The 14,282-nt window shown below is 46.3% G+C and overlaps 1 protein-coding gene across 7 annotated transcripts in view; it reads left to right on the forward strand.

The window, feature by feature from the left end:
• Positions 1-1,222: 1,222 nt before the first annotated feature.
• The window catches only part of HPS1 (HPS1 biogenesis of lysosomal organelles complex 3 subunit 1), a 30,701-nt gene continuing 17,641 nt past the window's right edge, over positions 1,223-14,282 (forward strand). For 2 of the 7 annotated variants that reach the window (XM_064373987.1, XM_064373986.1), the window contains exons 1-5: positions 1,545-2,604; positions 2,819-2,933; positions 4,980-5,096; positions 12,769-12,906; positions 13,127-13,269. In XM_064373987.1, the coding sequence (XP_064230057.1) occupies positions 4,980-5,096; positions 12,769-12,906; positions 13,127-13,269 (398 nt within the window). In that variant the 5' untranslated portion in view covers positions 1,545-2,604; positions 2,819-2,933. The other 5 variants (XM_064373983.1, XM_064373982.1, XM_064373984.1 and 2 more) reach the window with 5 other exon arrangements.

The raw sequence follows: 14,282 nt of genomic DNA on the forward strand, positions 1-14,282 counted from the left end.
CATAAAAATTTAAAACTTTAGTGCTACAAATGATACCACTAAGAAAGTGAAAAGACAAGCCACATAATGGGAAAAAACTTTTGCAAATCATGTATCTGATAAGGGGCTTGTATCCAGAGCATTTAAAGAACTCTTAACAACCCAATAATAAAGACAATTTAAAAATGGACAAAGGATTTGAGTAGACATTTCTCCAAAGAAGGTACACAAATAGGCAAAAAGCACATGAAAAGATGCTGAACATCAGGGAAGTGCAAATTAAAATCACAAGATACCACTCCACAAACACTGGGTGACTATACTTAAAAAAAAAATTAACAAGTGTTGGTGAGGATGTGGAGAAATCGGAATCCTCATACATTGCTGTTGGGAAATGGAATAAGTAACAGCATGTCCATTTGACAGAATTCATTAAGCCACTGAAAGCGTAGTGAGTGAACGATCTGAACAGGGGGCTGGAGAGAGACATGCCTGCAGCAGATGGGGAGTTGGAAGAATTTGCCCTAAGGTGGGCTGGAAGGGGTGGGTAGTGGGCTAGGGGGAGTGATGCTCTCTTTGATCTGCAGGTGGTGGAGGTATGGATTCTTGGCCTCTGCCTTTACCCCAGAGGATGTTCAATCTACTATATCCCCAGTCAGTTCCTGCAACCCATACCCGGCTGGGCTGGGCTCAAAGCTACCAGGTGGCACCAAGGCACTGAGGGGTGGCTTGTTCGGGGATTTAGCTTCTTCCATTATTAACATCAGAGCGCCCCCTCCACCTCTAGCCACCCCCAATACACATACGATTTTAAAAAAAATAAATATTGCAAACATAGGGTTCAACACAAAACTCGTAATGTGCACTCCACTCCCAAAATAGAGAAGTACTATAAAGAAATCCCAGCGCTGGCATTCTGGAGGCAACTGACCCCTTCTGTGTGCTGTGTCACCTCCCCAAAGGTCAGGGAGAGCAGTCGTAAAAGGACAGCTCTAGCCCCAGAACTTCAGTTCATTAAGTAAAGCGTAGTGTTCCGGGCCTGGTAGGGGGAAGAAAAGGGAACAGCTGAGGAGCCAGGAAACCTGAGTTCTGAGCCTGGTTCGGCCCCTCAGCAAGTTATTTCTTCTCTCTGAGCCTCCGTTTCCTCTTCTATAAAACGGGGCACCGGCAACGCCTGGCAGGGGCGGGGCTCGAACCTGCGGAAGCCGACGGCGGCTCCGGCCCCTCCCCGGGCGGGGGGTCACGTGCGCGGTAACGCAGTCCTACCCGGAAGCGCGCCCGGGCTCCTGCAGGCGGGCTGTGTGAGCGCCGCGATCCGGTACGTGGGCATTCGGGCTGTCCCCTCCCCGGGGCGGCGATCCTTCCTCGGGACCCCCCCGCCGACAACCCTCCCAGAAGTAGGGGAGGGGCTGTAGGGGTCCCGGAGCGGGCCCACCCCCAGCCTCGCCCACTCCGGGTGTGTGGCCGTGGGCCGGTCGCCTCCTAGCTCGGAACCAAAGTTCCTCAGCCACGAAGAGGGGCGGATGTCGCAAGTCAAGTCTCCTTTCCAGGGTGCCCGTGAGGTTCGGGGGTGGGGGGAGGTGGGGACTTGGGGTGAAACTGGACTGAAACTGGCGTGCTAGGCAAACCGGAGCCCAGTGGCGGCGAGCCGCTGACTCGCGCGCGCTCTGCAGAGACTCAGGCAGGTCCGGGCTCCGAAGGTGTGGGACCCTGAAGGTGTGGAACCCCAAAAGGTGTGGGACCTCAGACAGAGCTGCTGAAGATAAGACCAAGGGCCACAGGGCGGTTTGCTGGGGTCCAGATGGTGAACGTGGGCGCTGAGGGTCGCCCCAGGTTGGCCCCATGCCATCTGGAGCTCCCTTTGTCAGTGAGTCCCCTTTTGAGTTCCCTTTCTAGGCAGGAGGTGTGAGGAGAAGCGGAAATCGCAACGTGACACCAGCGAGGTTCCGAACCTTCCCAACAGCCTTTGGGAAGCATCCCCCTGTTTCAGGAATATGGCATTCAGGCCAATCATGTGGGTGATGGAGACCATCTCGGGGTTAGGTTGCTAAAGGCCGAACTCAACAGCCCTCCCTGTCGTGTAGTCACTTGCTCCTTATTCACTCACGGTGCTTGACTTCCTAATTAAGTTTTCTGTTGTTACTGCCTTCTATCATATATGAATGATTCTGGAACCAGATTCCTTATTCCTGTTATTTTAAGAAGGGAAGCTGAGAAATAGGAATAATGATTCCCACACCTATATAAGAAAGCAGAGTTTGCTAAAGTTACTTTGCGACTTGCCTGGTCACTCCCTTGACTGACCCTGTAGGGAGGTAGAGCAGGGGGATGTTGCTGTATTTCTCTGCAGGAGGTTGAGGCTCAGAGAGCTTTATGCGACTAGGCAAAGCCAAAACTAGAACCTGATCCCTGACGCCTTTCCTGTTAGTTTCCTTCCATTCGTTGCCTCATCCCAGGATCTGCACTGTCTTCACTGGGACTGCATCCCCGCCGCCTGGGATGTGCTATGCTGTCTTGGGTCAGACACTCCTAAGCAAGCTCCCTGGGGCTACTTGGGGAGCTCTGAGTGACCCACAGAAGTGAGAGGAGAAGCGCTTCACTGGAACAGAGGAGGAAGGAACAAAAGTGAGCACCTGCTCTGTACAAAGGGCTGTGCTGGATGGGTTCCTGTTCTCCATTATGGGAGGTGAGGGGCAGGATCCCGGGTGTGTTCTTAGCAGACTGCCTCAGGGTCTGGAGAGAAGAGGGACCATGCAGACCTCCTCCAGCTTATCCTTCCCCAACAGGCAGCAGTCAGAACCAGGGCATCTGCCTGCCCTCATGTTCTCTCTGTTTTCAGCATTTGCAGGCAGGGATGCCATGCTGCTCTCCCATGAGCCAGTCACCGAGTCTGTCTGCTGCAGCCCTTTCTGAACCTCTGGCTGTCTGGACGCTCCACTGTGCTCCTTGCCAAGGTAGATGATCTTACCCTACCTAGGTAGGCAGGGAAGCAGGCAGCATCTACCCTGGGTACTGGGGAGGCAGATGGAATGAGGTAGGCAGTGGTCTGAGTGCTCCTGGGCTCTGTAGACCTGCTCATCTCCTCCCCAGCCCTGTATCCTGAGGCCACCCCCACCCTGATGCCTCTTCTATCCTTCACCCCTCACATCCAGGTGGGTCATCACAGCCTGCTGAGTCTCTAAAACTCCTCCCAGCCCCCACCAAGGGGTGAGCACTCATTACCCAACACTCATACCTAGATGACCGCCTTCATGACTCAACCTGCCCATCTCCAGCCAGCCATTCACTTCTCTGCTCACAACCACAGCCTCTATTCCATAGCCCACTGCTCCCCGACCCATATAGTCTGGTCAGCTTTGTCACATGTGCCTGGGAGTCCCAGAGCAGCCTCTTCAGGTCAACCTGCCTCTCCGAGCAGCCTCCTCTTCACACCTGTTGCACTCTCCGTTTCTGCCTTGGCATTGAGTAATTCCACTGGAATAGGCTGCATTCCTTCTTCACTGTGCTGTTATGTCTTCTGACATTCACCATAAACACCTTAGGGCTAGTTGCACTGAGTTAGTTTGGGAGGAATTCAGTAAGGACCACTAAGCTGGACATGGGGATCCTGAAGATGATGGAACACAAGACCTCGAGATGCTGTGATCCTGCAAGAAAACTGGAAATCCACTTGTGTGAGAGTTACAGCACAGCTTCCTCATTGTCATGGCTTAGCACACATACCATGTGACTATATCTGCGTGACACCCTGAGGCACATAAGAGGATTTGAAACCGCTGCCTGAGGCCTCTCAGCTGCAGCAGCCAGCCTGGAGCACTGTCCTCGCCAGGCCTGGTCAGCCTGCCGCAAGGGTTTTAGAAGATCAAGGGCTTGCTGCACCCAGAGGGCCATGGCACAGTGTGGGAAGCTGTGTTAAGGATCTTCCAGTGGGTGAAGAGTTAAGACGTTTCTTACATAATCAAGCACAGTGTGTGGTGTGGGGAGGGTGTGGGGAAGGAGATTTGGGAGGGCGAGGACACTGGTTGCTGTGGCCATAGAAGCTGCAGCCTACTAGGTACAAGATCCCTAGGCAGCCTCTGTTTTTACCACGAGCAGGGGGAGCAGCATTTGAATGAAACTTCTGGGGTGCTGAAATAAATTCAGGGGCTTTGAGGCTCATCTTCTGGAGCTGTTTTCTTTTCTTTTTTTCCTTTTCTTCTTTTTTTTTTTTTTTTTTTTTTTTGAGACAGTCTCGCTCTGTGGCCCAGGCTGGAATGCAGTGGCGTGATCTTGGCTTACTGTAACCTCTGCCTCCCAGGTTCAAGCAATTCTCCTGCCTGAGCCTCCCAATTATAGGTACCTGCCACCATGCCTGGATAATTTTTGTATTTTTAGTAGAGATGGGGTTTCACCATGTTGGCCAGGCTGGTCTCAAACTCCCAGCCTCAGGTGATCCACCCACCTCAGCCTCCCAAAGTGCTGGGATTACAGGTGTGAGCCATTGCGCCCAGCCCTGGAGCTGTTTTTATCTGAGGGAGAGATATCTCTGCGCTGCCCAGAGTTGGAGGTACACCAGCACCCTCTGGTCCACACCAGGCACTAATTGCAGTGAGCATGGCTTCCCTGGGCATTAGGCTCCATGTCCAGGCTAAGAACTGGTTCCCTTCCTTCCCAGTCTGGTTCCAGTAGGCCCGTGGTGGGTCTAATGCTGTGGTGAGAGGGACCAGACACCACAGAGGAAAGAGCCCCAGCCTTGGCATCAGAGAGGTCCTGGGTCCAGATCCCAGCTTTGCCACTTCAGGCTGTGCCTGTGTCCTGCTCTCTAAAATGGGGGTACCTGAAGAGTCCTACTTTATATAGTTGCGAGGGTACAGCACAAATGGAAGGCCCTTGTGGCGCCTGGTGTGCAGAATGGGCTTAGTGAATGTTTCTTGGGGTTGGGGTCCTCCTCTTCGTTACTCAGGCTGAGCTCATGGATGTAGGGGCTGGGGACTGACCTTGACCTTGCCTTTTCCTGGCAGATGAAGTGTGTCTTGGTGACCACTGAGGGTGCAGAGGTCCTCTTCTACTGGACGGATGAGGAGTTTGAAGAGAGTCTCCGGCTGAAGTTCGGGCAGTCAGAGAATGAGGAAGAAGAGGTGAGTGTAGGGTAGGCAGTCCCAGGAGGGGTGGATAGGAGGTAACAGTACAAAACTATCAGCAGGCAGAGAGGCAGGAGAACCTGTGTTCACCCTGTCCTGGGCACCTTGGGCAGGGTGCTGTGTGAGGTCCAGCATCCTTCATACCTAACCTTCATCCTCAAGTTCGGCCTCTTGATGCTCTGAGTGCAGTGACCCCACCCCGCCACCCCACCAGGACTCTCTGGACTTAACAAGGGCAAGAGGAAGTCAAATTTTAACCACATAACAGAGAACCTTGGAGCCATCAGTTTCTGTACCCTAAAAAGTTTAATAAGGCTGGGCATGGTGGCTCATGCCTGTAATCCCAACGCTTTGGCAAGCCAAGGTGGGCCAATTGCTTGAGCTCAGGTGTTTGAGACCAGCCTGGGCAGCATGGTGAAACCTGTCTCTACAAAAAAAAAAAAAAAAATTAGCCAGGTGTGGTGGTGCATGCTATAGTCCTAGCTAGTTGGGAGGTTGAGGTGGGAGGGTCACTTGAGTCCAGGTGGTAGAGGCTTCAGGGAGCCGAGATTGTGCCCGTGCACTCCAGCCTCAGTGGCAGAGCATAAAAAAAAGTTTAAGCTGAACACATTAATTTTTTAATAGCTATATTAAGGTATGATTAACATACTATAAATTGCACATATATAAAGTGCATAATTTGATATGTCTTGATATGTATATCTACCTATGTTTCTATCACAATCCATAAAAGGAATATATCTACCACCCCGAACATTTGTAATCCCTTCTTTCCCATCCCCCTCCCATAGGAACCGCTGATCTGCTTTCTGTCATGATAGATTAGTTTGTATTTTATGGGCTTATGTAAATGGAGTCATACAGCATGTACTGGATTTAGTTTGGTTTTGTTTGACTTCTTTCACTCAGCATAATTATTTTGTGATTCATCTGTGTTGTGGCATGTATCAATAGTTCATTTTTTTCCATTGAGTAGTAATCTGTTATATCAGGATGCTGCCATTTGTTCATTCACTTGTTGGTGGACATCTGTGTTATTTTCAATTTTTGACTATTACAGATAAAACAACTATGAACATGCATGTACAAGTCTATGTATAGATAGATGGATGCTCTCACGCCCAAGGACAGATACTTAGGATAGAATGGCTAGATCATGTAGGCGTATATGTAACTTTTTAATAAACTACCAAGCTTTTCCAAAGTGATTGTATAATCTTTGATTCCACCTGTCGTGTTTGAGAGTTCAGTTGCTCCATATCCTCACCAACGCTATGGTCCATCTTTTTAATTTTAGCCGTTCTAATAGATATCCATTAGAAGCTCATCGTGTTTTAAATTTTACTTCCTTAATGATTAATGATTTTGAGCTTCTTTTCATGTGCTTATTAGCCATATCTTTTGCCCAGTTTATATTTGACTTGATTGTTCTTATTCTTACTGAGTTTTGAGAGCTTCTAATATATTTTGGATTGAGTCGTTTATGAGATAGATGTTTTGCAAATACTTTCTTGTAGTTTGTGGCTTTTGTTTGTATGCTCAATGGTATCTGTCAAAGAGCAGAAGTTTTAGAACTCCAGTTTGTCCATTTTGCTTTTGTGGATTATGCTTTTAGTGTTATATCTAAGGAATCTTTGCCCAACCCAAGATCACAAAGTGTTTTCTCTACATATTCTTTTGAAAGTTTTATAGTTTCAGGTTTTATATGAGGTCTGATGATCTACTTTGAGTTTTTGTGTTTGGTGAGAGTTATGGATTGAAGTTATTGTTATTATTATTATTTTTTGCATGTGGACATCCATTTTAGCACTTTGACATTACAACTCAGGAATACTTGTCATTTTCACTTACACAATTTCCACTCTGTATTTTAAAGGAGTAATTTATTTTGAAAATGTTTTCCAGATTAATTTTGGGTTAAAAATATGTTCATTGGGGATGCAGTGGAGGGTGTTCTTACATTTCTGTGGCACCACGGACTAATTGCACCCTTGCCCTTCCTGTTCTAAGGGGTCTCATCATCCAGCCAGTAAGTGAGCCAGCTCCACTTCAGGGGGTCCATTTACCATCAACATCACCCGTGTTCTCATCACAGTCTTTAGGCAAACACAAGATATCAGAGATCATAAACATTCAAGTGGTTTTGTTTAAGCTAAAAACAAGACTGTTAGACTTTGTTATTTTTTGGCAGTCAATACATATACTATTTAAATTAAGAATTATTAAGTATTTGTTTTTTTTTTTTTTTTTTTTTTTTTTTTTGAGACTGAGTCTCGCTCTTGTTACCCAGGCTGGAGTGCAATGGCGCGATCTCGGCTCACCGCAACCTCCGCCTCCTGGGTTCAGGCAATTCTCCTGCCTCAGCCTCCTGAGTAGCTGGGATTACAGGCACGCGCCACCGTGCCCAGCTAATTTTTTTGTATTAGTAGAGACGGGGTTTCACAATGTTGACCAGGATGGTCTCGATCTCTCGACCTCGTGATCCACCCGCCTCGGCCTCCCAAAGTGCTGGGATTACAGGCTTGAGCCACCGCGCCCGGCCAGTATTTCAGTTTTTAAACTACTGTTACAACTATATCAACTTAAGAAACAAACTATTTGGTCGCCTTTCTCTTTCTCTTTGTTAAAAACCTGGCAAAGAAATGAACTCCTGAGTTTTCAGTTCCTAAAAATGAGTAGTGTAAAGGAAAGGAGGTCTTTAAAGTTATTTTTTTGTTAATATGCAACACATTTTTTTCTCATCGTATAAATAACATGAGTTAATTGTAGGAAATTTGGAAATACAAAGAAATAGTTTTTAAATGACCTATAAGTCCACTATTCAAAGCTATTAACTTCTTAATATACTTTGTTTGGGTCTTTATTTTTTTCTATATAATTGGAATCATATCACATTTACAGTTTTACTGCTTGTTTGTTTTTTTTTTTCACTTGCCATTATATCAAGATATTTCTTCCATTTTCTTAAATAGTTTCAGAAGCATCATTCTTAATGGAAACATTATACTCCAGTACATGAATCAGTGTATCATGCTTTATTTAACCATTTTCCTAATATGGACAAATATGTTGCTCCTAATTTGCTATCATGCTTGCTTTAAGGAATATTTGTGTTTGAATTTTATCTCATGTCAGATTATTTCCCTAGGATAAATTCCTAAAAATAAAAATATTGAGTCAAAAGCCATTCAAAGTTATTGTACTACTTTATAATTCCACCAAGTAATATATGAGTATGCTCCTTTATACTCTTATGTACACCAAACATTTTTATCTCCCTGTATTAGTCTGTTTTCATACCACTATAAAGAAGTGCCTGAGACTGGGTACTTTGTAAAGGAAAGAGATTTAATTGACTCATAGTTCAGCATGGCTGTGGAGGCCTCAGGAAACTTACAATCATGGCAGAAGGTGAATGGGAAGCAAGGCACCTTCAGGAGGCAGCAGGAAGGGAAAGTGCTGACTGAAGGGGGAAGAGCCCCTTATAAAACCGTTAGATCTCATGAGTACTCGCTATCTCGAGAACAACATGGGGGAAACTGGTCCTATGATTCAATTAGCTACACCTGGTCTCTCCGTTGACACATGAGGATTATGGGGATTATGGAGATTACAATTCAAGATGAGATTTGGGTGAGGACACAAAGCTGAACCATATCATTCTGCATCAGGCCCCTCCCAAATCTCAAATCCCTTTCACATTTCAAAGCCAATCATGCCTTCCCAACAGTCCCCAAAAGTCTTAATTCATTCCAGCATTAACCCAAAAGTCCAAGACCAAAATCTCATTTGAGATAAGGCAAGTTCCTTCCACCTATGACCTTAAAATAAAAAACGAATTACTTCCCAAACACAATGGGGGTATAGGCGTTAGATAAATGTTCCCATTCCAAATGGGAGAAATTGGCCAAAACAAAGGGACTACAGTCCCCATGCAAGTCCAAAATCCAGTGGGGCAGTCAAATCTTAAAGCTTTAAAATGATCTCCTTTGACTCGATGTCTCACATCCAGGTCACACTGATAGAAGAGATGGGTTCCCAAGGCCTTGGGCAGCTCTACCCCTGTGGTTTTGCAGGGTACAATCCCCCTCCCAGCTGCTTTCACAGGTTGGTGTTGAGTGTCTGTAGCTTTTCCAGGTGCACAGTGTAAGCTGTCAGTGGATCTACCATTCTGGGGTCTAGATGATGGTGGCCATCTTCTCACAGCTCCACTAGGCAGTGGGGACTCTGTGTGTGTGTGTCTGACCCCACAATTCCCTGTGCACTGCCCTAGCAGAGGTTCTCCATGAGGGCTCCACCCCTGCAGCAAACTTCTGCCTATACATCCTGGCATTTCCATACATCCTCTGAAATCTATGTGGAGGTTCCCAAACCTCAATTTTTTACTTATGTGCACCTGCAGGCCCAACACCACATGTAAGCCACCAAAGCTTAGGGCTTACACTCTCTGAAACAACTACCTTGAGTTGTATGTTGGCACTTTTTAGCCATGGCTGGGTTGCAGGGGACCAAGCCCTGAGACTGCACGAAGCAGCAATGCCCTGGGCCCAGCCCCTAAAACCATTTTTTTCCTCCTAGGCCTCCAGGCCTGTGGTGAGAGGGGCTGCTGTGAAGTATTCAGACATGCCCTGGAGACATTTTTCCCATTGTCTTGGTGATTAACATTTGGCTCCTCATTACTTATGCAAATTTCTACAGCCAGGGCTTGAGTTTCTCCCTGGAAAATGGGATTTTCTTTTCTATTGCATCATCAGGCTGCAAATTTTCCAAACTTTTATGCTTTTCTTCCCTTTTAAACATAAGTCCCAATTCCAAAGCATCTGTTAATGAATTCATAAAACTGAATGCTTTTCAGAACACCCAAAGCACTTCCTGAATGTTTTGCTGTTTAGAAATTTTTTCCACCAGATACCCTAAATAATCTCTCTCAGGTTCAGAGTTCCACAGATCTCTAGGGCAGGGGCAAAATGCTGCCAGTGTCTAAAGCATAACCACAGTCACCTTTGTTCCAGTTCCCAATAAGTTCCTCATCTCCATCTGAGACCACCTCAGCCTGGACTTCATTGTCCATATCACTATCAGAATTTTGTTCAAAAGCATTCAACAAGTCTCTGGGAAGTTCCAAACTTTCTCACATCTTCCTGTTCTCTTCTGAGCCCTCCATACTGTTCCAGCATCTGCCTATTACCCAGTTCCAAAGTCCCTTTCACATTTTCAGGTATCTTTATAGTAGCATCTCACTCTCTGCAGTATCAATTTACTGCGTTAGTCTGTTTTCACACCGCTATAAAGAACTGCCTGAGATTGAGTAATTTATAAAGAAAAGAGATTTAATTGACTCATAGTTCAGCATGGCTGGGGAGACCTCAGGAAACTTACAGTCATGGTGGAAGGCAAAGAGGAAGCAAGGCACCTTCTTCACAAGGCAGGAGGAAGGAAAAGTGTCAAGCCAAGTGGGAAAGAGGCCCTTATAAAACCATCAGATCTCTTGGGAACTCATTCACTCTCATGAGAACAGCCTGGGTGAAGCCACCCCATGATTCAGTTATCTCTACCTTGTCTCCCTTGACATGTGGGAATTATGGGGATTACAATTCAAAATGAGATTTGTGGGGACACAGCTTACCAAAAAAATGGTCTATTCCTGCAGAAAAAGCTATAGTCATGCCTCGTTTAACGACAGTGATATATTCTATTAATAAGAAATTCATCATTAGGTGATTTTCTTGTCATGTGAACATCATAGTGTATACTGACACAAACCTAGATGGTATAGCCAACTACACACCTAGGCTATACAGTATGGCCTGTTGCTCCTAGACTGTAAACCTGTGCAGCATGTGACTGTACTGAATACTGTAGGCAGTTGTAACACAATGGTAAATGTTTGTGTATCTGAATGAACATAGAGAAGGTACAGCAAAAATAAGGTAGTATAATTTTATGGGGCCACTATCATGCATGGTCTGTGGTTGTCCAAAACATTGCTACTCAGTACATGACTGTACTGCTTTTAAGATGAGTTTTTATACAAAATCTAGATTCATAAGTGACTTTTCTGTTAATAAAATTTGCTCACAACAGTTCAAAAAAATCGTAGTATATGAATAATTCAGCAAATATTTGAATTCTTGCCTGAATTCTTGCCTGTTCATTGAATTCTTGCCTATCTGTGGGGGTATTCATTAACCAAATATTAATTGAGAACCTACCATGTGCCATTCTTTGGAGGTAATGCAGTGAACGTAGCAACATGATCTCTGCTTTCATGGAACTTAGAGTCTAAAGAAGGACATTGTACAGTGAACCAGATGGCAAATAAGTACCATGAGTTCAGGTAGTGACAAATAGTCTGGAGAAGTTAAATGAGGTATGGAATGGGGAGTGACAGAAGCAGGGGTTAGGGGGTGGTGGTGGCCTGAGGTGGCCAGAAAAAGAACAATCCGAGCTGGGACCAGAATGATGAATAGAAGCCTCTGTGAAAACTTGTGGGAGTTTTTACAGACAGACAGTGGGAGCTGGGCACAGTCCTGGGTTCCTGAATGTTGGCAGGAAAACCTCCTCCATGGTGCTGTGTCCCACTTGTACTTTACTGCTGCACCTTACCACTGGCCAATTGCCCATCTTTCTTTTCAAGGCAAAGTCTTACTCAGCTCCTTGTAGATTTCCCCAGCTCCAAGTTAAGACTCTGCCTTCCCCATATTTCATTCATGTCTCCTGGAATCCTCTTGGGAAGTCTGCTGTTTTCCTCCTTTCTTTTTATTCCATTATGGAGAATTTGAGTTGTAAGAGTTCCACTGGCTTTATCCCATTTTATTCACACATTTTTGACAAACTCATCCAGTTCCTTTTTGTTTTTGTTTATTTGTTCTCTTCTTTTGGAGAGCTGAGATAATGGATGGAGGAAGAGCTTATCAGAGTCATGCAGGCTTGTTATGGAAAATAGGGAAAGTACAGAAACATACTTAAGAATAAAGGGAAAAAGTCACTCCGAATTCCTCTATCCAGAAGTAACTTGAATAGTATTGGCTTTCTCAATACTTTGTTTTTTCAATGCATTCACATTCTTATTTTTAGCTACAACATTGTATCAGAGGAATTTTCCATGTCATGAAAACACTGTAATATTTTAAGTGGCTATAGACTCTTCCATAATTTTGATGTACTGTTATTTATTTGACTATTTCCCTGATACTGGATGTTTACATTTTTTTCCAGTTGTTTGCTATTATAAAGTACAGAGCAGTGAACATCTCTGTGCATGTGTCTTTGTCCCCATCTCTGATCATTTTCCTTAGGACAAATTTTCCAAAGTAGACTTAGTGCAAAAAGCAGCATAGACTTTGATACATGCCACAGACTTCCTTCCAGCTCCCCATTCAGTGCTCCCCACGTTCCACTATTGTGATGAGGCCTAATTCCTTCATGTTTCCTTGTAGATTCAGAGCCTAAACAGCACCATTACTTGGCTGGCCTTCCCCAGTCTTCCTAACCACCACCCAAAGTGTTGGGGGCAGTCTCTTTTTGTCCCCCTGCCTATCAGGACAGTGATACCTTCCCAGGAGGGTCTAACACTATGGAGCCCTTGATGTCAAGGCCTGGCCTCATCCCTTCCTTTGTTCCTGGTGTCTGGCCCATTCTAAGCTGTGCTGTTTTTCCCCTTTTGCAGCTCCCTGCCCTGGAGGACCAGCTCAGCACCCTCCTAGCCCCAGTCATCATCTCCTCCATGACGATGCTAGAGAAGCTCTCGGACACCTACACCTGCTTCTCAACGGAAAATGGCAACTCCCTGTATGTCCTTCACCTGGTAAGTCTATAGCTCTGGGGCCCATGTTCCTCTTCCCTCAGTTCCATGGGGAGTCCACAGGCCTCTCTTATCTGGAACTTTAGACTCCTTTAGAGAGCAGAAATGGCATCTTACCAAACTCCCCTGGGACCTGAGCTTCCCCTGGCTTGTCTGCAGAGACCAGGACAGGTGAAGGGAGTGCCCTGGGGGCTGGCTGACTCTCGCCCTCCTGTGCCTGCAGTTTGGAGAAATCCTGTTCATTGCCATCAACGGCGACCACACTGAGAGCGAGGGGGACCTGCGGCGGAAGCTGTACGTGCTCAAGTACCTGTTCGAATTGCACTTTGGGCTGGTGACTGTGGATGGTCAGCTTATCCGAAAAGAGTGAGTCCTCAAAGCTGGTCCCCTCTGTCCTTCGCCAACCACCCTGCCCAGCCCCTGTGAAGCTGCCATTTTTCACACACTGCTCCCAGCTGGGTCCCTAGGTCACAGAAACAGAGCTCAAATGAACCTTGGAAACCATCTGGAGACCATCTCCGACTTTATATCTAGTGAAACTGAGAGCAGGAAACTGAACTAACTTGCCTGGGGTCATCCAGCTGGTTGGTGGCCACATCCAGACTGGAAATCGGCGCTCAGGACTCTCAGTCCAGTCCTCCTTCCATTCTCCCAGCATCGTCACCTGTCATTACAAATCTGGTCTGAGCTAGTCCTGTCTGTCTTCTTAAGCTTCAGACTCTCCTCCAGAACACATTCCCGTGCACACTCATGCAGTCTTGTGAAGGTTTTCTCAGGAGACAGACCCTAAAACCTGTCTCTGGGCCTACAGTAAAGAACTTGGGGGAAGAGAATGATGGTTCAGAGTATACACTGAGGTGGGAGGGACCCCAGGAAAGGCTTGTAGTTGAAATGTGGACCTAGAAAAGAGAAGTTCATGGTATTACCACCCCCTGATTCTCTGAGATGGACTGGGAAGCTGCAGAGTTTGAAACTTTGGGACTTTAGAGGTTTGTAACGATATGAGTAAGCACTCAAGTCGAGGCATTTCTCAAATGAGCAAACAGTGTTTCATGAGTCATTTTAGCCCAGGTCGGTCCTGGTTTCAGTGGCAAATGCTGCAGGTAGTGGATGCCTGTTACATGAACAACGTTGGCCAGTGCAGACCTTGCCAGCATCCAAGATGGCTGCAAACCTGGGTAGGGCCATAATGATAGACCAGACCTTTCTGTGTTCAGTGGCCTCTGTGTGAGACCCTTAAGCAGCATCCTGGCTCTCTCTAGCTGGCTTTGTGTGATGGTTATTTGTGTGACAAAGGTTGAGGAGTGAGGTGAATTGCTCAGCTACCTGCTTTCTGGCTCCGTGCCTATCCCACCCCACTCCGCAGCTAGAGCTCGACC

Source organism: Aotus nancymaae, unplaced genomic scaffold (genome assembly GCF_030222135.1).
Source record: "Aotus nancymaae isolate 86718 unplaced genomic scaffold, 86718_ANA_hifiasm-v0.15.2.pri h1tg000010l, whole genome shotgun sequence".
NCBI classification, from domain to species: Eukaryota; Metazoa; Chordata; class Mammalia; order Primates; family Aotidae; genus Aotus; species Aotus nancymaae.